We start from the raw sequence: 26,134 nt of genomic DNA on the forward strand, positions 1-26,134 counted from the left end.
AAGTAAAATCCCAATTAGTTGGATGTTTCATGAGAATATGTTATTTTGATACACCTGTTAATGACTAGCAGAGGAAATAGTTTCGAAGAAAGAAATCCAAACAATTATTTTTCTTCTTTTCTTTTTTAAATGCAAGCCATGCTTTGTGAGAAGTAACAATTGAGTAATATGCCCACTATGTCTGTTTCACATAGAGCTGCTGATGGAGTATAATTTCAGTAACCCTGGCGATGCCTTGCTGTATAATAAAGCAATTCCTGTTAGATTCATATATATCCAACTCCTCTCAGCTTTATTTCCCTCACATCTTAGTGAAGGAGAAGCATTAGTGGTCTTCAAATGTTTTGAGCAATCAAACCCTTGCTTCAAAGGAAATCTTACTAGGAAGCCCAGATAAAAGGAGTATTACTCAAAATGAAGATAGGAGTCATGTGGAAATTAGCTTTCCTCCTGCTTCGTGGACCACAGCTTGGAAAATGAGTGAAGAAATGATCTCTGAGTTCCCTTTTGTATTTTTGGTTCCACATTCAAGGGGTTGACCATCTTGCTAAGTGTAAAGAAACAATTGATAATCCAATTACCTTGTGAATTGCTTGAAAACACAATTATCTGGCCATTTTGGTCATTTATTTCATTTTTGTCCTACACCTTCATTTCACAAACTCTCCTATAGCCTGAAAACAACATCTGTAAGCTGACAAATTATGATTTACTTGTTGCTTATGCCCACATTTTACTACATGATAAATTCTGTCCTTGAGTAGAAATTATTATATGGAAAATTATAAAATTATAAAAAATATAAAATGATTCAATTATAAAATTATAAGTTATAATTTTAATTATAAAATGCTTAGTTTATCATAACATTATCTGCTTTAGAGTATAATATAATTGAAAAATAAAAGTATACTTACTATTTACAAGGTGATTTTTCTCTTTGATTTTCTTATAAAATAAAAAGCTTAATGGAACATGTGTTCTTACCTATTACTTTCCATGCTTTTCATCTTTACAGTAAAATTGTTAAAAGGTCTTTTTTTGGGTCTTTAATGAACAATTAATTTTTGTGGGTGGTCTGAGAACACAGCCCCAAGCCAGGAAATCTGGTTTTATAAGCTTTCTTCTGATTTCCTAAAATCTTTGGCAAGTCTTTAATTACTCTAATTCTAACTTGGTAACACATATCTAGCAATAACAATATTCAACCACCTGCCAGGGAGAATATATTTTGGAGGTTGATTAGGGTTAGAAAACACAAAAGCCTAAGTTAAAAAAAAAAAAAATTCCTCATGTACTTTTGTTTTTCATGCTAAGAATCTCAGTCTTCATCACCGTCTCACCAGAAACGCACAAGATGAGAGAGAGGCAGGTGGGAAAGGTCTCACACATCTTGAATGCTACTAGGTAGTACTCAGCCATGCTATTTTTTAAAAGAATTCTCCAAACAGTGGAAATGTGTGCACAGAAACTAAAAAATATCAGCTAAAGACTAAATTTAAGGAGCAATGGCAAAGGATTTCAGGTGAAGAAGAAACTGAACATTAGGGGAGTCCTATTATTGTTGGTGGTGGTGGTGTTGCTCTGGAGGGATTCATCCTACATTTACTCAACCAAACCCACTCAGGTTGAGTATAGACAAAGATGATACTCTCAGGTGGCTGGCAAGACCTGGTCTTGCGCTGAATCCCATTATCCCCCATTCATCCAGGGGAGCGGTGTTAGAGTTTATGCTATTGATTTGGGAGTTTATTCTCCCTAATGCCCCAGATACAATGGAGGCAGTTTTGCATCCTTGCAAAATTTAATGCTTGGCAAATAAACACCGATCATCTTTTTTGGATACAGAAATCTCTGTTACACTTTCAGATTATACAAAGCAAATTAATAAGGAAGGATTTACAGCAGAGTCTTACTACCTAGCTCTGCCCTTCCATAATCCGAACCTTAGAGTAAAATTTAATTGTTAAAATTCGAGTGGAAAAATAATATTTGAGGTCTGCAAAAATTAATGAGCCTCCCATTTATCTGTCTTTTGTCCTGGAAATTGCTGAACCATTGGGGAAGAATTTCCATTAATGTGAGATGGCCAAAAAGCATAAAGAAGTCTATTGCATTATATTTTACCATGGTTTGTGTGTCTTAAACTTGCCTGGATGGTTTGATACTACAGGTTACCAGCTGACATCGGCCGAGTGTTATGATCTTCGGAGCAACCGTGTGGTTGCTGATCAGTACTGCCACTATTACCCGGAGAACGTCAAACCCAAACCCAAACTTCAAGAGTGCAACTTGGATCCTTGCCCAGCCAGGTCAGTCAAATTTACCAGTTTATTTGTCATAAATATAAATCGTGTTCCTGCTAAGCTTCTTAAATCTTTTAATGAAAAATAAGCATCGCTTCCTAATCATGCATTATTGGTTACCCATGCCCCTCAGTCTTGAAGCTAGATGACGCCCTCTCAGGGTCTACAGATTCTCCACTTGGGGAACTCCCTTAAGCATTATTTTCTCTTCTGATTTATTTTGATTCTGGTACTTCTGTCTCTCCTTAACAAGGTCCAGGCCAGTGTGGTGGCATGGTCTTCCCAGGAGTCTTTCCATTTTAACTCCGTCACTGGAGTTTGACGTGATCAATGCAGACCATATTCAAGGACCACAGCTGACCCATTTGAGCCAGGGGTGGTCCATAACTCTAATTTTAATAAACTCAGCCTTTGTTAAGGAGAAAGCAGGAGTTATTGTCAATAGTCAGATTTTTCTTAAAGGTCTTTTAAATTAGAAGCTCTAAAGAGGCACCTGACATTTTCACTGTCAGCTATGGCTTTTTGGAAACCACAACTGGCCCTCAATTAGATTTAAGAATCAGATTGATTAATGAAACATCTCAGATGATGACGAGTCATAAAAGTACAGGTCAGCAGTCTATCTGTGGTGTGATATTCGCCTTTGTAGTTGCAACACTTCCTGGTAGATCTCTTTATCAGTTTCCTTATCCATACATAGGAGAGAAGAAATTAAAAAAAAAAAAATTCTTCTGCAAAGCTGATCGTGAACACCAAAAGATTAAAAATCCTTCCCCCAGCTCCTTGGATTTCTGAGAAACACCTCAATATTACTTTTAAATCATAGTTTAGTAAGTATAGATACATAAAAATAAAACTTGAGATAGTTGAAATAGTACATGAGCAACATGCATGAAAATCACTTTGAAGTTTTGTTTTCTGCTGTTAACTTCCCAAAGTTTATTTTCTTGTACTCTGATTCATATTCATGGATTCCAAATTCTACATGTGATGCAAAATTGCCTATTTCAAATACTTAGCTCATAAAACTGAACTCTGACTAATAGGTTTCCATTAAAGACACAGAATCAATATTTTATAATTATATAATTTAGGTGAGGTTTAATTTAGTTTAGGTTCATGTTACACCAGATAATTATGTATTGAAAATTGGAAGTGATTTAAAAACTGAATGAGGTGTTAAAATTTTGCTTGGACTTTTTTTATTTTGGAAATATTAAGAGTATGAAGCACTTTTAGCCAAGATAATTATAACTAATGCAATTCAACCCTATTTTTAAATTCTTCTTCTTATTATACATCTTTTATATCTATACCAGAAGACCAGTTATGCAGAAAAGCATAGTTATCCTAATTCAGACAGGTGGCTCAGCCAGAGGAAGACTTTGAAAGTCTTTACCCGTTTTCATGATAATTTGTGTGTAAATTTCTAGGAGAAATGAGGGATTCACTCCCACAACTGGGGAAAAAAAACTCCGATAAAGAGATGACTGTGGAAGACAGTTGTGAGATAAAAGTATTTTGTTAACAATTTTAAGAAAATGTTTATAATTTACTCATTTTTTTTTTTTTTTGGCTCCTGATTTTTATCTATCTCCTCTGTCAGAGTCACACTTGCGGCCTATTTCTTATTATCCAAAAGCAAAAGGCCATGTTATAATGAAAGAGGTTTGCCTCTGAAATTTTTGCTTTGTCTCCATCCTATGTTATTTTAAAACATCTAATACAGCACATGTATAAATGTTGGGACAGGTGGCTATTAAGGAAAAAAAAAAACTGAGAAAGGAGAATGAAGAAGTAAGTTAGAGGCAAATGTCAGGAAGCTGCTCTTTTATTGCAGAGGTAATTAAACAAAGCTGTAAAAATTAAAACTTAACAGTAGGAGAGATTTAAGATTTCCTCTTTAGGAAATGTAGATTTGCTGCCCCAAGGTTAAGATACTTCAGGATCACTGGGAAATTCATTGTCCTTATTTGCATACCTGGGGTCAAAGCAACTTTTCTGAATTCCAAAAGAAAACAGAAGTGATGGTTCCAGAGAAGAAGATACTGTGTAACAAACTGTGTTACTGTGTAACAAACTTCTGCGCTCCCTTTAGACATCACACTCAAACCCTCAAGAAACTGCTTTCTAACTACAGATATAACTGCCTCATAGTCAAATCAGGAGTGACACAATGATATTAAACTATCGCCTTTGTGTCTAAAATTAGAAACCCCCAAAAGGGAAAATGTAGACGTCCTTAGTACCGACAGTCAGATATTTTTTTAATTCCAAAAGAAATTCCTTTTATCAAGCCCCTGAGGTAGTTATTCACTTTACTTGTGTGAGACTAGGATTGGGGGCCTGTTATGTATTATTTGAAAGCAAAACCCCATTCACATAGCCAAGTTTATTGCCTGTCAATCCTGGGAAGTACCATGGACAGCAAAAAGTGCACTAAATAATTGGTCTGGAGCCCTTGGTTCATTCTGGACCTCAGTTTTCTCACCCACGAAATGGGGGTAAGAGGGTTGTTTGTTGCATTAAGTTAGCAGTGTTCAGACTTGGTCTACAGAACCTGTCACTCCACAGAGTCGCCTCCCTGAATTTCATTTGATATATTTTGAAGTGTTTTTCAACAAGAACTCACAGGAAGTTCATATAGTCAAACGTGTTAAACTAATTTTAACTAATTCAAGCTCAGCTAAATTATAAGCATTGTTGGAACAGTTATAAAAATGTTATCCCACCAAAGTAACTACTTTTTGCCCTCATCCTTAAGTTCTTCGATATGTCTATTTGGCCAGAAAAATAAGTATCCTAAGATTGCAGGATGAGCTGTTTAAAACTTACCATTACATATCTGCTTCTCTGTGATAGTAGGAATTCTCTCATTGCTACACATCTGAAACTAAAACAAACCAGAAATAAATTAGCTATGACGACCATTTGCCATAATCCTTGATGCCCAATTTTTTTTTTTTGTTTACCAAAACAGCCTTGTTGTTTGCAGTAATTTACTTTGTAATAACTAAGTGTTTATAGTTGAACTAGTGAACCAAATGACATTCCCTACTCGTTTCACTCACAGACAATATCCTCTGGTTCACATGGTTATGGATTGGCTCATCTAATGGTTCTTGAAGCTAAGGAGATGGTTGACACCTAACCCCTGTTTTCAAGATAATTTTTATGTTTTTATGGCTTTTATTTTTTTCTGGTGCTTAATGCTAACTAAGAAATGTCGATGAGTTAAAAGCCCATAATGAACACAATAAACCCCACTAACAATCTCCAGTGCCCACAAATCACCAGTGTTAATGCTTTTGCTATGTTTCTTTCCAGTCTTGTCTATAGGCTGTAACATAGATGAGGTCATACTGTGTACAGTGGACACTTGGAATTCAGTGATTTAGCGTTCTTGGTTTCCACTATTCTAAAGCAAGCCTGAATATCCATGACATGTAGTAACTTGACATTTTGCTGAGGCAGGAATATGAGTCCCTTCTACTACTAGACCAACATTTGAGCCTACCTGGCTGCCAGAAGTTCCATCCCAAGAGAGCTTTTGTTGCTCTCTGCTGGTGTCTTTTACGCAGTCATTTTTATGAAGTGGTAAAATGGTTTGTTTCCTAGCCAAGAGTGGTCTCAAAAAGGAAGCCAAAAGTTAACACTTCTAATAGAGGGGAAGAGAGAGTGAAGGTAAAAATTTAATGGCTTTTAGCTAAAATTAAGACTGTTTCCCATTGGTGGCTCAGAGCTATGACATCACTATTCCCATCATAGGCTCTCTCCAATGTTCCGGTGGTGGTCCCAGCTACGGTATGCCCAGAAGTCCAGAGGCGTTTCCCTCCTATAAGTCAGGGATCTACTGTTTCATTTGTTTTCTACTGCATTCTTTTCACCCAAGAGTATGGACCCTTTCCCGTGTCACTAAGACATTTAGAATCTAACTGAATGTAAATTCCTCTCTCGTGCCTGCCATAATTACTCTAAGTTTCTGTCTTACACCACAGAGAAATTTTTTTAATGCCTTTTTCTGTTTGTTTGTGCAGTGCTTTATATCATCTTTGCCTCTCAGGTGAAGGCTAAAATCCATCATGTGATGCCTACGGTTCTGCAATAATTAAAAAGGCATTGTTTTAGTTCAGCTCATAAGCACCTTATGTTTTCAGAGGGGCTTTAAATGTAAGCTATACTACATTTGGCCTCATACAGCTCAGTCTATGAGACCAGAATGACTGTTAATGCTGTCTGGGGGAAATTGTGCAAGACATTGTTTGTGAGAAGATCAGAGACGCACCTTTGCGGATCTGTTCTGGCACGGGTCTCCTGTGTTCCCTCCAAGGCAGTAATGAAGGGGGCTTAAATTGGCAAGGGTTGGAAAAGTGAAAAAAGTTCTCACTCATCACACTATCAGGATCACAATCATTAGCAAACAAATCTGTTCCTTGCCGAAAATGCATCCAGATTCCCCCTTCCCTCAAGAGATTCAGAGCAATAGTCCTAAGGAAATGCCCAAACATGTTTGTCCCAAGCGGCCATTCTTGGTGCATTCCAGTGGACTTTTTTGTCCAGCTCCATTTAATTTGACAGCAAACTGCGTAAGTCATCCCTGGCCATGATCCAAATTGCAAACAAAATCTCAGATTGAATCTTAATACAACTTTAAAGAAATAATCTGCATCGCGAGAGCCATTATGTGTAGTGGGCATGTAAAAACTTGGTCACGCTAACTTGGTGACTAACTAGTCCAATGGCAGTGCGGACTGGTGGTTAGGAGGGGAGCTTTGGAGTGAAGAGGCTGGCTTGGGATCCTGACTCTGCCATTTACTGATTGAGTACCCTTTGGCCAGTTACTTGTTCTCCATCTTTTATCTCCATCTTTTTAAGTCTCCATCTTTTATCCTGCGAAATGAGGAAAATAACAGTACTTACCTCACAGGGTCATCATGAGGAATGAATGCTCTAAGATATTTAAAGAGCTTAGCAGAATGTCTGACACATGACAAGCCCTCAGAAATGTTAGTTGCTACAGCTATTATGACTAAAATCATGATTATGATAATGTTGGTGTTACCTCAGAGAGAAACTGCTAAACTTTCCAGAAAGTAGCTTTCTCCTCCATGACCAGAAAAAGATGGGACCGCAGAATTTTCTATGGGTCTAGAAATGGAATTCTCTGTTGTTTTAACAGCAAGAGACATGAATTCCTTAAAAAAAAATCTTCATCAAAGTAAATCACCTGTATCAGAGTTTTAAAATACAACAACCATGAGAAATTAAGATAATTTAAATCGCAACATGCAACTGCCTAATAATCCCCATTTAACCAGCTGTGAGACATTGCCATTTAATTCTAATGGGATTTATGTCAAGTCACCAAAAAAGGAGAACTCAGTGTAAGGGCTAGAAAATGGTTGCCTCGTTAGCAATTAAAGTATAATGAAATGTTTTCCTTGTCTTCGAAGTCTTTTTGTTTTGCTACAAGATGTAAGTGATTTAGAAAAGTACCAACTTCTGTTCAATCAACCTCATTTGAATATATTGCTCTGAGACGCTAATGAGTAAACGAGAAGAAAGATCACCATAAAATCCCGTGTCCACTTTCATTCATTATCTCTAATGAGGTAAAAAAGTGGAGTTCTGGTTCTTTTTAGGATGCGTGGCCATATCCTTCCAAGTTATTAGTGACATTCTCACACACATCATCAGACAATCAGTTTGTAACTCCATTATTGGGGCGGTTCAGTCCTTCTACCAGACCAGCTCATGACTACCAATAATGATAATCACTTGTTACAGTACCTCTTACACTTTTGAAATGTGTAATTATTTATGCAGTTCTCTTAATTAACCTGCAAGTTAATGTAACAGGTATTAGCATCATCCTCCATTTTAACCTCCTTCACTTTGGCTTTACTAACTGGTAACTTCTTTTCTTCTCTAGACCTGAGTTTTGCTACTTGTAAAATGAGTAAAATATTCCTGTAGGAGAGTAGCTATGAGGATTAAATGAGATAATATACATAAAGCTCTTAGCAAGGTGCCAAGCACTCAACAGAAGTCAGCTATCATTATCAAATTGAGAGCCAAACCTATAAAATGACATGCTCAACATTACTTCTTTATGAAGTTTATAAAGAGCTTTCATATCCATTATCTCAATTCAGTTTTACAATCCCTGGGAGGTTAGCAAAACAGAGATTATTATCTGTATTTCCAGATAAACAAACTGAAGGCTAAAGAGGTTGAGGGATCTGCCCCTAGGTTAGATTGTGCAAAAGAAAGTTGTGTTGTAAATCTAAGTGCTTCCAGTTCCAGACTTAACCTTCCCTAGAATGGAAACTCAGCTGACCCGATTCATGCTACTGATACCTTATTCTTCATGATGCCCATAAGCACCCCATAATATCCGATTTAAGCCCAACATAGACCCCCACAACCAGTACAGTACTGACAACTTTGCATGTCTATGCGAAGTTCAGTCCTCTGGGTCTTTGAAAAGACTACACACCCAGGTTAGACAAGCCTCTTTTATAGAAGCATAAATACTGATGTTTACTCCATCCAAAAGGTGACCAATCACTTGAGGAAGTAGAGGAAGAGATAAACCCCAAAGAAATATTAGTCCCACTTACTTAAAAGCAGTTCAGGAATTGCATTCATTAATATCAAGAATATGAACCACAGAAATAGCAAAGTGAGGAAATCTTAATATATGGGGTCAAATGATCAAAAACTCCCCAGTGGATTTTACTGCAGAAAAATGAATATGTGCCTTAAAATGTTTTCAAAGCCTGGATGATGGACAGGGTTCTTTTGGTCTGGTCCAAAAGATAAATGAATGTTGCCTAGTAGGTACAATGGTTTAAAAAAAGATAGTGACCTCTTTACAGAATATTTTCTCATTTGCTGGATCTCATCTTGCTTAGGAAGGCCCGTGGTGCTTTAAGAAGTCACCAAATATTAGAGTAGGAAAGATTTTGAGATAATCACCTAGTTCAGTAGTTTTCAATTTGTGGTCCACAGAGCTGCAAGTTCTGCCTCCAGCAGCCACTAGGAAGAGGAGAGGTGAGCTAGAGCTCCATGAGATGGGTTTCCGAGCCCCCGCTGCTACTTTATCTTAAAACTCCTGATTTCATCCAGTCCTTAGCTGTGGCAGAAATTCAAATGTAAGGCCCTCAAGATCACAGACAGTGACAGAGAGGAGAACTGACTGTCCGTTTCCCAGCTCCTCAGGGGGTCCTTTTCCTTATTATACCATGATCCTTTGTGCTCTACGACCCAGGAAAACATGAACGCTTATGTCTTTTCCAACTTTTGGTCACTTCTTTCCTGCCCCATCCTAAACTGTTGCTTAGGAAGAGATGGGTTTCTGTTGCCCCAGAGTTGTCAAGAAAAGGTAAAATACTCTCTCCTGTGCCATTGCTCCCTCTACCACCCACAATTTCATTCATTTTTTTTAATGGTGTGCCTAACTGGTACAGATTCGATGCTTGCTACCATGGCAAAGGCAAAGCAAAATCAACCAGGAACTGGGGCCCAGCACTGCCCAGAGAGAATTATATAGTGACAAAGCATCATGGTACCTGAAAGACAATGAGACAGGAACGAGGAGAGCTTTTTGAGCTGTCATGGCTATTTCTGGAAGATACCCAATGGAAGAGATGCAGAGTTAAGCCAAGCAAGCTAGAAGCACAGGTGTCATTAAGCTGTCTTCTCTCCTCCCCAAATCCCCCAATCACCTCTGCTACCAGAGCAGCCTTCCTTAACTTCCAACCCCTCACCCCCAAAACTGTTTATCCCCCTTGCACAGATGGCAGAGCTAGAGGAAGGCAAGGAATGAGACTAAAAATGTGCCCAGTGAGTGACAGTTGGCTGGGGAGTTTCTTTGACCTGGTTCTGTTTATTTGCTTTAATTCTGGATGGTACTGCTTGCCTCTGTGTCTGCATACCAACAGCATGACTTCCTTTAGCGAATATGCACTAATTGCCTCTGCCCAGGGCATGGTGTTAAGAGATCCAGTAGAGAACCAATATGGATTCTGCCCCATGATATTAAACTAAAGCAAAGTTATACATAATTAGAACTTAGTAGAAACTTAAAAGTGATGAGCAGAGTTAGTGCAGTGGGTTTTTGGAAGAGGAAGAGTGAATTTCTGGCCAGATGTTGAGAGGGAAATTAAAGACAGGCTTTAGAAGAGATAGACCTTGACTAAGAAATTTCACTGGGTATCATGGAGCCACTTAAGATTTTTGAGCTGGGAAATAAAATGCTGGTTTCTATGACAGCAGTGAGGAGGCTGGGTTGAAGCAGACAGTGCCTGCAGGCAGAAATCTATTAGCTGACCACTGCAAAAGGCCCCAAACTTGTGTCACAAGGAGATGTGCGTGGCCAGACTTCCCAACTGGCAGAGCTGAGTTCCAGTAGGAAGCACAGGAAGGAGAAGCAACCAAAGACATCCTGTAGATTCTAGCCTGGATGGGTGGGAAGATGGTAGTGTCTGAACACTAACCGTGATCACAGGGGAAGATAATGAACTATCTGGACACGTTGAGCTTGACAAAGCTAGAGCGTATCCAGCTGTCTGGAAGTCTGCAGCTCAGGAGAAGAAGAAAGAGGTCATCAGAGATTCTCAGAAAGGGACATTTAACACCAAAAGGACTTGTTATGTGTCATTTCCATTATAGAAAGAACCCAGAACCCCACAAATTAGGCTCTCATAGAGATAGTTCATTAGGATTTTTCTTGGAGAGAGAAATTTGCTAAATAGTGTGAGCCTGAATATGGATTGATTTTGAAGCCATTTAAAGTCAAGGATATTGTTCTAAAATAGCTTCTGAGATTATTTCAAAACAGACTCAATAAACTTTAAGTGACACTTGGAATTTGAGGTGATGGTCTCATTTCATCCATTTATATCATATTTTTAAATGTTCCTGCCTTATACCTTCTCAAACTTGTATTTTGTCTTGCTTAAATATTTTAATTCTTGTGACTATACATTATAGAAAACTTGGAAAACAGAAAAATGTAAAAATACAAAGGCAAACACCAGGAACTAACAACTGTTTTTATCTTTTCCTAGTATATTTCTTTGACATATGTATGTGTAAATACATATAAATAAGTATATATGTTATTTACACACACATAGACATATATATGAACTATGAAAGTGATTATATAGATTTATGAGCACATGAATTTTCTTAGTATTGTGGTTCACATGGTAGGTTCTACTTTGCATTGAATTTTCTTTAGTTACCGTTAATGTTTGAACATTTTCTATGTCATTAAAAATAGTTCAAAAGGCTTCATGTTTATGACTGCATAATATTTCATTACATGAGTCTGTCTTAACATGGAAGCATTCTTCCATCATTGGACAGTTCAGCAAGGTGTGTGCCTTGAGAGGATGAGGTACCCTGTTTTTTTTCTACTGACACCCCTTGAGTCGAGAATGACCTCTTCCTCATCTTCTCATTTTCCCACCATAATCTCTGATGTTGGAGAGTCCAATGGAGTCAGGTCGCTGCCCAGTGTAAGAAGTGCATGTGTGATCACGATCGTTAGAGCATTGAAGAATGTATGGTTTTGCCCAAAACCAACTGTTTCTTACATCTTCTCTTGTAATCATTTTTTAAAATTGTTTTTGCCTCCTCCATGACTTCCCACCTATCATGTCTGAATGCCTGCATATGCACACATACAACACACACACACACACACGCATCAAGCCCTGAACACAGGAAGAGCTTCTTAAGGTCCCTGAACGGCATCCTTTTCATCATTCCTCAATATGTACACTTTGCCTAAGAAAAAGACCAAGTGTCTTAAAGGTAAGCAATAGGAAGTTACATTTAGGCCATAGTGCCTACCCTTCTGTGACAGTGTGGTGAAAGGCCAAGGCCATAGCACGAACCCCTAGAGAGAGCAGAGCCCATGCACAGGAGCATACATTAACAAGACTGGACAGAGCACCATTGTTTTGATATCTTTCTGTTTTCACAGGTGCCCAGAATGATTTTATGAGTCTTCACCATGACCCATGCCATAGAAAGACAAATACAGCTATAGTTTTGCTGAATCCAGGTTTAGAGGTCCTTGTGCAAACAAAAACACAATTTCTAAATCAGTCCAAAGCAGAGCCCAACATCTTAAATTCTATATGCACCCCCTTTTATTCCCCTTCTCTTCTAGCCTGTTTTCTTCAATGCCACTGACTCCATTTTAAATATCATCAGCTGATAAATCAATTGGCAGAGATATGCAGTGTTCATTCTAGTACTGAGGATAACAAATCATAGCTGTAAAATTTTTCAGAAGAGAAGACAACAAACTGCATTTTGCATTTAGAAGGTGGTGTTGGCGTGAGTAAAAATGCTTGGGTTAGCTCAAATATAATAGTTAAGTCAATTCGATGATTTCTTAATTAACTTCTATTAGATGTATATCCAAAGTTATTAGAAGAACTTTGGAAGGTTGGAATTTTTTTAAAAAATATAGCTCCTTTAAAAAGAAAATTCTCTTAACTACTAGACATAAGAATTATTAGAGGGGTGCCTGGGTGGCTCAGTGGGTTAAGCCTCTGCCTTCTGCTCATGTCATGTTCTCAGGGTCCTGGGATTGAGCCCCTGCATTGAGCTCTATGCTCAGCGGAAAGACTGCTTCCCCCTCCCTCTCTGCCTGCCTCTCTGCCTACTTGAAATCTCTCTCTCTCTCTGTCAAATGAATAAAATCTTTTAAAAAAAGAATTATTGGAAAGAGAGCACATGATTATAATAAAAGATAGGATCAGTCTTTCACATTTAATTTTTCTGTCAGAAGAAGGCAGAAAAGAAGAGGAACATTCTCTAACTTGGAAAAACAGGGAGAAAAGTTCAATGTTAGGATCCATTCCATTTTTCTGTTAGAGCTACGGGATTTTGACTTTATTCAAAAGGCAGCATCGAGTTTCATGAATATTCTTACTTTATGGAGATGCCCATCCATACACAATGAAAATCTAGCCTAGCAAATGAGTACAAAAACTTTAATCATACAGATAAATATAGAAAATTCAGTCATGTAAGATAAACAAGTAAATTAATATGCCAATGGTTGTCTCTTCTGGGAATACATATCTATTTTTCATAGCTTTGTTTCCCCTTGTCCTTTAAATTTAATTTCTTTCATGTATCCTCGTACCTTTCAGTCATTTCTTCAGAAAGTACCCTCTTTATCACTCCCTCTTATTTATGATGATCTCAAGTCAGTGCTGTTTTTATCTGATCCACCCGAGTTCACCCATTTTACCCAAAAGCTAAGATTTGCTAGCCATCAAAAAAGAATACACAGCCATCAAAAGAAATGAAATCTTTCCATTTGCAATGACGTATATGGAACTAGAGGGTATTATGCTGAGCGAAATAAGTCAGTCAGAGAAAAACAATTATCATATCATCTCCCTGATATGGAGAATTTGAGAGGCATAGTGGGGGGATTTGGGGGTAGGGAAGGAAAAAATGAAACAAGATGGGATTGGGAGGGAGACAAACCATAAGAGACTCTTAATCTCACAAAACAAACTGAGGATTGCTGGGGGGAGGGGAGTAGGGAGAGGATGGTTCAGTTATAGACATTGGGGAGGGTATGTGCTATGGTGAGTGCTGTGAAGTGAGTAAACCTGGCGATTCACAGACCTGTACCTGTGGGGCTAATAATACATTATATGTTAATAAAAAATTAATTAAAAAAATAAAAAGAATATATTGTGTCATCCTATATCAGAGAATGAAATTAAAATTGAAGCCTTAGTTTATTCATTTAAATAAAAACATCAACATTTATATCAAATGTGGATATATAAATATACACCCATCCTTGTCCCCCAGGGATACATAGAGGCTATGTGAGTTCCTTCATTATTCAAAAGAAGGACTTCCCATCACTCGTCAGTTGCAAAATACGTCTCTTCTGCTCATGCCCTACCCTGTTCTGTACCACAGTGACAGCTGTGTGTTGAGCCCTTTCTGTCTCCCACTCTTGACGGAGGGTCTATTATACTAGCCCTTTTATCTGAGACCAATTCATCATAAATCTTCCACAAGCCAGGGGACGCTGCAAGAAAATCTTGCCAATTAGAAGCTTTAGCTGAAATCAGTGAGGCAGTTTAATGTAGTTTATTAGTGTCCATAAGGCCTCTGGGGATTTCCACACAGCCAATAATATCATTTCTTATGAATCCATTAGCCATATACCCTATAAAGTCATTTCTTATGGCTCCTTTAGACTGTCTCTGAATCTCACATGTTTCCCAGGGCACCAGATAGACCAGCAATGGTCACAACCATCACAACCAGCACTGTAATCGTGGTTAACATTATATCACATTTTTATAGACCACAAAAATGATTTTTCATATTTTTTATCCATTTTAAGTGTTCTGCCTTTATCTTGGTAGGAAACTTGCTTTAATTGCTAGTTGCCTACTATATTCGCTCGTTCTCTCTCCCTTCATAACAATAACCCAGTGACTGCTTTCCAGATATTTACTAAAATCTTGAGATATGCCAAGGGAAGAAACGTATTTGCTCATGCACATTCCCAAGTTTTGGCAATCCCCAGGTACATACTCGTATACGGAGCTCTCTCTTTCATCAGGAGTGAGACAGTAACTGTAATTGCTTGCGGAGCATCTGGAAGTAACATGAATAATGATAATAATGACCTCATAGGATGTATAATTGGGGGGATTAAAGAACATTTACAAGCCTATTGTGTCATAGTTAATGATGAGGTGCCAAGTTTTCTCGCCACCACCCTTTCCAGTGGTATTTCCTGCTTGGATCAGAGAACTAATTATAGTAAACGGTGCCCTTGAACTTGCCCCATCCTCACGCATCTGCGAGTATAAAGATACTGAACTGTTGTAGTGTTGTTTTCAGAGATGATTATTAATGTTGTTTTGCATTTGTCTAACAAAATTTGTATAATGTAATCATTTAGTGTTTATTTTATTGTGTGTACCTTCTACTCAGAGGGTTGGCATTATTGTTCCTAACAGTGACGGATACAAGCAGATCATGCCTTATGACCTCTACCATCCCCTTCCTCGGTACGTAAATCAACCATCCTGATGCTAGAATTAGTAAATCAGCCTTCTGCTTCTTTTATGTATCTATGTAGCTGTAGACTGTGTGTTTTCCTGTAAAAGTAAGCTGATAGATGGTATATTTTGCAACCTATCCTGAGCTCTGCTTCTGCTCGAACTCTAAGCTGGTCATTCAAAAACCGTTTTAAGATAAGATCCTATTACATTGAAGTGGACACAGTCATTGACTCTGATTAGATACAGTGTATGGGTTATGTTGTGTCTTTCTTTCACTCGTTTGTCCTCTTCTGTTTCTCTGCAGTAGGGCCCTAGGCATTAAAGCCCTGTTGCTAACTGTTAAGCAAACACTGCCAGAGGCATTATCACAGAACTGCAAATGTGGGATTCCAGATGTGGTATTATTCTGCCTAGGGGCTTTAAATATCTTTCTTTGTGTTGCAGAGAAATTATAATTGTGTACCAAAAGGCAATGTTTTCCCATCCTTATTGTTCAGAACATTTGGGGGACATTTTTTTCTCAAAATACCCAATTCCATGTGCTGTGCTGCCTTTTTAAAGGACAGGCCTTTTTTCAACTAGAAAAAAAAAAGTGACTGAGGAAATTTTAAGAGACCTTGTTCTCTTTATTAATATATTCATACGAAAACTGGAGAGGCTCAAAAATACGCCAGTTCTTGAGTGTGTGATCTGCCACACTGGAAACAGGTCCCCAGACAACATAAATTAGAATCGGGCTTTGATGGAACCCCTGTGCTAGGAGATGCCTTTGCTCTATCCTCTTTGCTCACTTGGACTCGAGGGCATCAGCTCCTCTTTAGAACTCAGAGTTTCCATCAGATCACAAATAGTGTGAATAATCCATGGTAGTTTCCTGAATCTCAAACCAAACCAAGCCTAGAAAATAACTTTATTCTGAACTAAAAAAAAAAAAAAAAAAAAAAAAGTTTGATTGAAAATTTCCAAATGCTTCATGAAATGGAATCCAAACAGGGGCTCATGAGGTCATTGAACTCAGCTCCCCAGAGAGGCTTCCCTGTCCTACTCCTTCCAAGCAATCATGCTCATATGCCCTACATTTATAAATGAGTGTATTTGCACAAATATCCATATGTGTATTTAGTGCATACCATTCGGGTATGCACACAGAGATTTAGATAATACGTGTACCCCAGTGCAAGCTGTCATCCAGCCTCTACTTAAATATTTCCAGTGACTGGTACAGAACCCACTTTTCACCATCCTAATGGTAGCATGTAGAGAGGGGCATTGAATCTTTTTCTTTTTAAGTTTTCCCACCATTAGTTAGCTCCCTCCCACTTTTCTATGACTATATTGATAAAGATGATAAATGACTTTAGAATGCTGATAGATCATTTTGCTGGCTTGATCCAAAACCAAACTTCTAGAGTAAATGCTTCTTGAAAAAAGAAATGGAATGAAAATATAAGAAGATGAATTTAACTGAACCAAGATTTCATCTGATTTCAGTTTCTTTATCTGTAAAATAAGTATCCACAGGACACATATCTGTTTGTGGGAAGGCCATATATTTTATCATAAAAGCAAAGTTGGGTGTCAGGGGTGAGCAACGTTGAATTTATATTTTTCTTATAATAGCACTCCTAAGTTTCTTTCATATCTGTGATTTCTCTTGTTTGTATTTCTCCGGTATGACTAATGCCGTCTTAGGTTAAACTTCATTTCTTATATGTTCTGATTTCCCCCAAATGTCAGAAGCCCAGTATTCTCAATGATAGATTGAAATGGGCCCCCTTAATGTTCTCCTGTGTACACATTGGCCTGTCCGTGCATCACAATGGGAAAGGACAATCACAAATAAACAGACTGTATTTCCTGCTCCTTGCACTTCTGTTACTGAGCTAATTCTAAAGTTAGATTCTGCTAAAGTTCTGCTTAATTGATAAAATCTTAGTAAATGGAAGCAATTTCTACAAATATGTTTCTACAAGAAGAATTGAATCTCCAAAATGATCCAGAGTTAAAAACTGAGGCTCAAAAATGATTCTCAGATGGCAGCTACCTTCTGATCAAGGCAGAAGGCTTTCCATATTGATTATTTAAATGGGTTTTAGACCACAAGTATAGATAACAAAGCAAAGTTAAGGAATTTTTAGACTTTTTTCTTGCTTTCAGTCTTTGAGACATATACCTGAACATAATAGGAGAACAGAATCTTATTAAATCATAATTAACATACACAAATTTTCCATATTACTCTTAGTTTTGAGAATTTCTTAAACATACTATGTGTTTAAAAAATTTAAAGCCATCAGAATTAAAATACGTGATATATGAACTGATTTTTTATTCTTCCAGGGCAGGGATCTTGGATATGTGCTTTTATTTCCCCTACCCCAAGCACTTACCTGGTCCCTATTTTAAGATATTCTAACTGATGCCTTCTCTCAGCTTTTATTATACTTTCTTTAAAGCACTCAGACATGTTTTGCCTTGAAATTCCTCATAACCCTATTATTATGGCAAGAATCACACAATAATTTTTCACATATAGAAGTATGGGTACGATGGACCCATATTATAAATTCTTAGAATAATATTAGCATCATTTGTCTTTCTGTGATCGCTGACACTGAAAAGGATACTTATTCCTGTTTGTGAAATCACACTATGGGTCAGGTCCAAATGTTGAGACAGAAATTAATCACTGTCTCTTTAGAAGGGTCAAGTTTAGGGACGTTTGAGTACCAATTAGAAAGTGTGCTTTTTTTATGGCATCTTAATGTTTTAAGAGATTAAATATGCATTCAAAAACATATTCCCACTTCACTGTCAGATCAAATCTAATGTGAATATGTACTTATATATCATTCTGAATCAGACCTGTTATCCATATACAGAGGGAAACTCTCCAGAGATTTACATGGAGATAAATGAGAATTGGTCTTCGCCTTTTCAAGAGACACCCTCTACAGAGCTGCTTCATTCTCTTGAAAGAGCTCATAAAGTCTCCTAAGGGCTAAACAGAGGGCCTCAGTTTTCCCATAATAGCATTTTCTTTTGTCTCTCCTGGGGAAAATATAGTACTTGGCAGCCCGTTTAGGCTGTTGGCAATAGAGGTGACAGTTGTTACCTAGACTCAAACGGTGCAGAGAAAATGTGGAGGAAAATCCTCTGTTACCTGGGAAACACACCATATCCACGCTCATGCAAAAGAGAAGTCGGGTTCCCAATATACATGAAATCTTACTTAAAGGATAATTGCTATCTCCACGGTATGCCTGTGCAATATTTTTACATTTAACTTTCCAATAGATCGACTTGGGGATATTTTGTTTCTCTCTCATTAAAATTATATGCCTCCTAATTCTAAGAGAAATCTTGAAGTTCCTTAGCAATCCTCAGCAACAAGCAGAACATATGCAGGAAAGACAGGCTCAGTCTCAGTATTTCTATTTTTAAAAATTCTATGTTCTCTAAATCTGCAGGAGGAGAGAAAAGAATCAGGCAAAAATATCTGTCAGCTTCTGGTCCAAATGCTTCAGAGCTGTGTAGAGATCTAAAAAAAAAATCAATGGAACTCTCTTAAATGTTATTGATAATACTGTAATCCTCTCCCTTAGGTAACTGTATCTTTAGATTCCAATGCCATCAGCCTTCCAATCCAAACCAAACTTTCTTCACAATTCCCACAGTTCTTTGTCCGGGGAATGCTAACTGCCAGTATCCCTCAACAGTTAGGGAATGAGAAGATAATAACGCACATTATTACTTTTGCTTGTTAGTGTAATGATGGGCTAGTTTCAACATCAAAATTGTGCTGAATCCATGTAGTCCCAAAGCTGATGATTGTAGAAGCAAGGGAGAGGGGATGAACGTTTGGTTTACCTTCACCATTCATGAGCTTCTCAATGTAAAAGTATCCAGAAGCTAAGTGATAAAGCAATGCATTGAAAATAGAAAATAACAGCCTAGGTGCAAACTGTTAGTGTTAACTGAGTAACCAGTTGTAATCTTGACAAAGATATTGAGTGACATTTAGTAAACATATATTTTTTATATTTTAATATTATAAATACTAATATTAAATATCTATATTAAATATTATATCTATTTTAAATATGTAAATATTTTAAATATTATATATAACATAGATACAGGATATATTTATAAGATATGAAATAATATGAATATGGTACACAGAATATATATTCAAACTATAAGGAGAGGGACCGAATAGCCATCTTTTGAGTAGGTTACAGACAGCCCAGGTCGCCCTGTGGACAGCTCTCAAAAGAGTAATTTCTTACACTTGGCGCAGAGCTTCGAGGTTTCCAGAGCACTTTTGCTGACACTGAATCCTTCGCTCTCCCTCGTCCGCTATTAGGCATTAGATGGCTTTCCGATCTCTGGACCGTAGCCTCTCAGAACCTGATTGCCCCAATAGGCACTGGGAACGGGGTTGGTCGGAAAGGTCACTGAGGAGGTTTGGCAATGTGCATGTCCACCCTGATGACTCCCCTTGCTTCTGTAGGTGGGAGGCCACCCCGTGGACCGCGTGCTCCTCCTCGTGTGGGGGGGGCATCCAGAGCCGGGCAGTTTCCTGTGTGGAGGAGGACATCCAGGGGCATGTCACCTCAGTGGAAGAGTGGAAATGCATGTACACCCCTAAGATGCCCATCGTGCAGCCCTGCAACATTTTTGACTGTCCTAAATGGCTGGCACAGGAGTGGTCTCCGGTAACTGTGCCCTCTTTCTTTGTTCGTTAGGAGAGTAAGTCCACTCTTCCCTCTCATCGCCATGACCCGGCCGGCTACCCTGGGCAGCTCCCCACTGCTCTCAAAGTGTCCAGAAGCCGTCCAGTTTAGCTCCTGACATAGGCACGCCCCAAACCCAGCATAGCCAGGTGTAAACATGTAGATTTACATAACTTCTTCAAGTTACTCCAAGAAGCCTCTGTCTCTCATAACGTTCCCTCAAGTGGCAAAGAGAGGCCAGGGTCTGTCAAGATTCAGTGAGGCCAAATGACTGATCCGCAATGTCTAGAAGCTGCTCCGATGATAGAGCTCAGTAGACCACAGTTGGGTTTTGGGTTTTGTTTCTTATCCAAAAAGGGTAAAGAGTAAATTCTGATTAAAACTATCTGTATTTTCATTGAAAAAAAAAATGTGAAATGGAAATGGAAAAATAAGTAGAACAGGGAGGAAGTAGGATAATTAAAAGCAGAACATTCTAGAACATAGGGAGACTGTTGCAGCAGCTTAAATAATATGTTATTTGGGGTTTCCTGGCTGCTAATTCAAAAGGTTTAAAATGGCAAAAGAGATAGAAAGATGAGGAGGTAAACTCTGTGCCCCGAGCCACAGAGTTGGCAAAAGACTTCTCACTTCACTGTGTGGCTTTGGGGCAGCAGGATCAGAGCTGTGACGTTTCTCTCTATCTAGACTTGCTCCCTGGCATCTAGAAGCACTGGAGGTGCTGTCTACATCTGACCATTGAGTCAACCCCCTGAAACATTTTTGACCATGTCAGTATAGTCAATCGGATCAGCCATGCTGCAATATAAATTTACTATGATAGCAGTTTACAAAGGGTTAATGTCCACGTGGGAGCTAACGAAGTGACTAAATAAAGTCAAATGCAGTGTTAGTAATCGAAAGTGAGCACACTCTACAGTTTCTTTTCTCCTTCTTTTTGCGGCTTGGTTTGGGACTCAGCACATGGGGGTGCTTAAGGAATGCTGCCGAACTAATCTAAGAAATTGAAAGTGATTGAATTTTCAGCCACCTTCACCCTAAATAGCCAAATAGAACAAAGACTCCATGAATGGTAAGAAATGGTACAAACCCACCAGGAGTCCTTATCTAAAAGCAGCCCTTAAAAGACTCTTGGGTGAGAAACGAGGCAAAGGAAACGAAGCTTGGCTATGAGTCTCCTCTCTCTTGCATTCTCCTTCCAGTGCACGGTGACATGTGGCCAGGGCCTCAGGTATCGGGTGGTCCTCTGCATCGACCATCGCGGGATGCACACAGGAGGTTGTAGCCCCAAAACCAAGCCCCACATAAAAGAGGAATGTGTCATACCCACTCCCTGCTATAAACCCAAAGGTAACTCAACAGGTGCTCCGTTACGGGTCTTTTCATTGTTATGTGTCTTCTTTGGGGACTGTTTGAAACTCCTGGGATATTTTTAAAGATCCCTAGTGTTCTTAATTAACCCTTGTATGGACCTTAGACTCTACTAAGTGGGCTTAACTCTTCCTAAAAATCTTTCCAATCATTTTGCTTGCAAATTGTTATTAAGTGTTACATACTTACATAATTCTCTCCTGGGCTGTGAAGCTGTTTGAAGACTGTTGCTGAAAAGTATCAACTGCATGTGCTTAAAAAGAGATATTATAGAGATGTTGGAGAAATACATGTGTAATTTACTAGTCACATTTCTTGCTGTTAAAAATAATAGTCAACCAGTCAATCGGAGAGTGTCTACTTTGGGAAGAAGGAAATGCATTACGAGTCCTCATACTTCACATGGCTGAAACAGAAAGGAGTTGCTTCTTAAATTGAAAACAAAAACATTAATATGAGACAAGATTCCAGAACCATAATTTGAAATGGAAATCTGGAATAAATCGGAATTTAACAGATACTGCAAATAGTTTTATAAAAAGCGAATTTTAGAGAAGTTTTACTGAGTGAGCGAGGTTTGTTATAATTGCACAGACTGGCACTTATGCTGATTGGACTTACTTTGCTGATACTGCTGCCAACCATGTCAAGAAAATAGAAAATACCCAAGTCGCAAACAATTCAGAAGAAGAGAACTCCTTATTATAAGCTACCTCCTATTATTAAATATGATTCCCTTTTGTTTCTTAATTCAACCATTACATTTCTCAGAAAATCAGCCACTGTGTACCTCTTTATTTACTATAGGGTGCCCTTGGTGTGAGTGAATGGCATCATGAAATCTAAATGATATGATGGAAATAAAACCAAAAATACCTCAAATTCTGATTCATTGTAATAAATAAATCTCTCTCCCTCCATTTCTCAGTAAACTGAAGCTCAGTTTCCTCATCTGTGAAATGGGGCTAGTAATAGTAACTACCTCAGAGATCATGTGAGTATTACATGAGATATAGTGCAGACAGGATGCTTAGCTCACTGCCTGAGTAATTAATTAATTAATTAATACAGTCAGTTCTCCACACGTGTCATCTTCCACTCCTGACTATCATTAGCGTCCTCAGCTATGGGAGAAAGAGGCCACCAGTACCTTTGACAGGATCCGCTTCAAACAGACAATAGAGAATGGCAGGCCTCACAGTGCCGGCTGAACACTTCCTCACTGAAACAGAAGTGGCAGACACGGCACGGTTGACTGAGTCACTTAGTTGGGAGACATGGGCTACCTGTAAAATGATGTATGCATAGGGGGCCCGTGTCCCTGTGTTTAAACGTTAGCAGATCCTTCCGGCCTCAGCGCTTTTATGTTTCTCACTCACTTTGTCTTCTGACAAGAAAAGATTGCTGCACACAGAGGACAAGAAGTGATGCCCCTAACTTAAATAGTCCATTATTTATTAGCTCTGTCTTTACCAGGCCGCTTCAGAGAAAGAGAAGCAGTTTGTGGTTAACTATCAAGAATGAAATCTGGATTTTCACAACTAAGTAGTGAGCGTGGCTCTCTAAACATCATTAAAATGCCATATAATTCTATGGTGTATGCATAGAGAGACATATTTCTTTCATCTTTACAATTATATGTCATAAAATGGTGATAGAGCTTCACTGGCTCATACTATAAAGGCAAATATCCCTATAAATGATCCTAATAAATATGTCAAAATGGGAATCTTGGCAGTTACTTCTGTAGGAGCAGTTAGAACCTCTTTCTCCTTTACAGTTTTCTGGTTTTGTTTTGTTTTTTTTTTCTTTTTTCTTTTTTTTTCCAGGAAGTAGTTAGGAAGCTTGTCCTGAATTGTGTGGCCAAAGCTAGATAAAGAGGTGAAGCAGTCAAATTATAGGTCATGGACCCTAAATTGTTCATATTCTGGCTGTCTGTGAGCCTTAAGGGGGCGCGGGTGGAGTCAGAGACCTAAAGCAATGTTTTGTGAATTTCGGAGTGGCAGCCTGGTTTGTTTGTGACAATATGGCATAGATCACTTCATCAGAAAGAAAAAGGAAAAACAAGTCAGAAATTGTTGAAGTATTACAGTATAATTTATTGCACTTCGTGTTCATCTCTAAAGATAAATATTCTATCTTTTTAACAGGAAATCATGAAGAGATGCTTTGATGACTCTTTGTATACATGTTGAGTCAGTGTTACTAATGACTTTCGTAATAATAATAAAAAACTCCCCTTTGCTTTTCAACATAATAAAAGGGCAGCAAAAAGACTGGTAGATTAGTATTACTAAACATTTAAAAAAATTTTTTTTCTTGATATAACCATCATCAGAAACAGGAATTTATAATAAAAAAAAAAAGAGGAATTTACCTAAAAACTTACCACTTGCGGTTATCAGCATGGTTTCTAGGTAGTGTGAAAAAAAGGAACTGGTGAAGAGATAAAGGAATTTCTGTAAAATTCCAAATTGGTTCTAACCTCTTCTCTTTTATATGCACTTAATTCTCAGAGAAGCTTCCAGTAGAGGCCAGGCTTCCGTGGTACAAGCAAGCTCAAGAGCTGGAAGAAGGAGCCGCTGTGTCAGAAGAGCCCTCGTAAGTTTTTAAAACCGCAAGATGTTTTGCTTTAGAAACTAACTGGTTTTAAGAAAGTCGTGTCTCACTGGATGTGGCTTCCCTAGGCTTTGAACCAGGTGTAATCCTCTTGCCAAGGGTCGAAATGAACCTTGAGGGCTGTCCCACTGGAGATATATCAGTTCCCGAGTATTTCTCAAAACATCAGATTGCCTGTTTGCTTTCTAAATACTTTTCAGTTTGGAAGTAAGAAAATGAAGGGGGAGCACCTACCCCTCTTCTCCAAAATCTGACCTCCTCTTTTCCAAAGGGTAAAGGTGAGAAGGCCCAGGCTCCCTCTGATGATGCAACATAGATTTGATGGTAAAGTCTGGACAGCTTTTCACATTCCTTATATCCCAGCTTTGCAATATAGCCACTCACAAAAGGTAAAACATTGGTAAAATATGTCTGCAGGCAAAGGAAGTATATTAGCATGTAGGATATGAAATGGTTTCCAATTTCAACCTGTAGTTTAAATTTCACCAGAGATAAAATTTAACAGTGTAATCTATATATTCAAAAGTAATTTAGAATTTTCTCAGATCCGTCTTGTTTGGATCTCAGTCTGATATGGTGTGCCAGACCACGAATTGTGTTTCTGAATCACACCCAAAACAGCAAAGGATTAAAAAAGAATTTCAAAATCCAGATTGATGTGACCAAAGTTCATTTATAGAGAAATGAAATTTGTTTTGCGGTCACTTGGTTTCACATTTGACAACGCATCTCTGACTTAAAAAGACAATAAGCAAAACATAAATTAATTTTGTGCTGTGAAGTTACTACAGCACTTTTTCCTACTTTTTGGAAAAATGACTTTTAAAAAAAGCAATTAAGGATTGCAGAACCTTGGAGGAAAGGCAGTGTTTAAAGATCACAGTGCAACCTTTACATGACTATATGAAGGCTTAAAACTTTTTCTTTCTCTCCGGCTAGTGCCCGGCTGGACAGGCCTTCTTGCTGCTAGAGAGGAAGTAAGTGGTTTATTTTAGATGGGGATTAGCTCTTTATCCACTAAGGCCCTGTTTAAGACACAGAAAGATGCCTTGTAATTGGAGCTAATTGTTCCTTATATGCATTCTTAGGTTAGATACATTTAAAATGAGATGTATTTTTCTACGTAAATAAACCCTGCTCTCTTGTACAGAATATTTTGTCATTTGGTCTGAAGCATAACCCTATGCACAGGATCGCATTATAACAGATGTTAAATAATATAATAAAGTTGAAATTAAATCAAAACATCTTATATCAATAATTTAACATCTTTCCCATTATTAGATAGCTCTCAAAATGAAGGTTTTAAGTGGAGCTTAATGCCCCTGCAGAAGGATTACATAGACCCTGGTCAACCATGTTTTGTAACAAGAGTTTTCCAACTAAAGGTCTGATTAAGATGCATTATGTTTAACTTTAATCTTAATAAATCCCTAAAGTAGTTAACCACATAGATTTCACCATTGAAACTATAGCCATATATTAGATTATTAAATTTTACTCCCAGTGTAATGGAATTGCCATCTTGGCATGATTAATTTGAATTGAAGTAGATTGTAATTGGAGCGCTGGTGTCGGGTAAAGGAAATGTATATATACTATTATGCTCAGAACAATAATTACTTTTATACCAAAACGAAATAAGTGACCGCTGTAGAATAATGTAATGAAAGGGATACAGTTTCCACATCTTAATGCACTTTACATGTTTAGCACACTGAACCCTAGGAAAGGTCCGACATGTCACATTATTTTTTTATTGATTTTGAATTTAAAAAACATAATTTTGCATGATCTTAATTCTTTCTTTTCTAAACCACATAGACTAGTTTCTAAATGTATGCAGCAACCTATAATTACTCTCCATAGTATAATGAACAAATGATATACTGTCAGCAAGCCTTTCCTTCCCCCCACTGAAGAGACTCACATTGCTTAAATTAAATGGTAGTGTTTAGAAGCTGTGGCCGTCACTTCTGAACCAATCAGAGAAGCCTGAATCGTGGTCTAGAACTATTAT

The 26,134-nt window shown here is 38.0% G+C and overlaps 1 protein-coding gene across 1 annotated transcript in view; it reads left to right on the top strand.

The window, feature by feature from the left end:
* LOC111156589 (ADAMTS like 1) overlaps positions 1-26,134 on the top strand; it is a 934,723-nt gene that overhangs the window by 667,568 nt on the left and 241,021 nt on the right. The window contains exons 10-14 of the mRNA XM_022517576.1: positions 2,174-2,312; positions 15,341-15,391; positions 19,902-20,106; positions 21,327-21,474; positions 24,012-24,096. Coding sequence (XP_022373284.1) covers positions 2,174-2,312; positions 15,341-15,391; positions 19,902-20,106; positions 21,327-21,474; positions 24,012-24,096 — 628 coding nt within the window. The remainder of the gene's footprint in view (positions 1-2,173; positions 2,313-15,340; positions 15,392-19,901; positions 20,107-21,326; positions 21,475-24,011; positions 24,097-26,134) is intronic.

Source organism: Enhydra lutris, unplaced genomic scaffold (genome assembly GCF_002288905.1).
Source record: "Enhydra lutris kenyoni isolate GAN:26980312 unplaced genomic scaffold, ASM228890v2 scaffoldscaffold47, whole genome shotgun sequence".
NCBI classification, from domain to species: domain Eukaryota; kingdom Metazoa; phylum Chordata; class Mammalia; order Carnivora; family Mustelidae; genus Enhydra; species Enhydra lutris.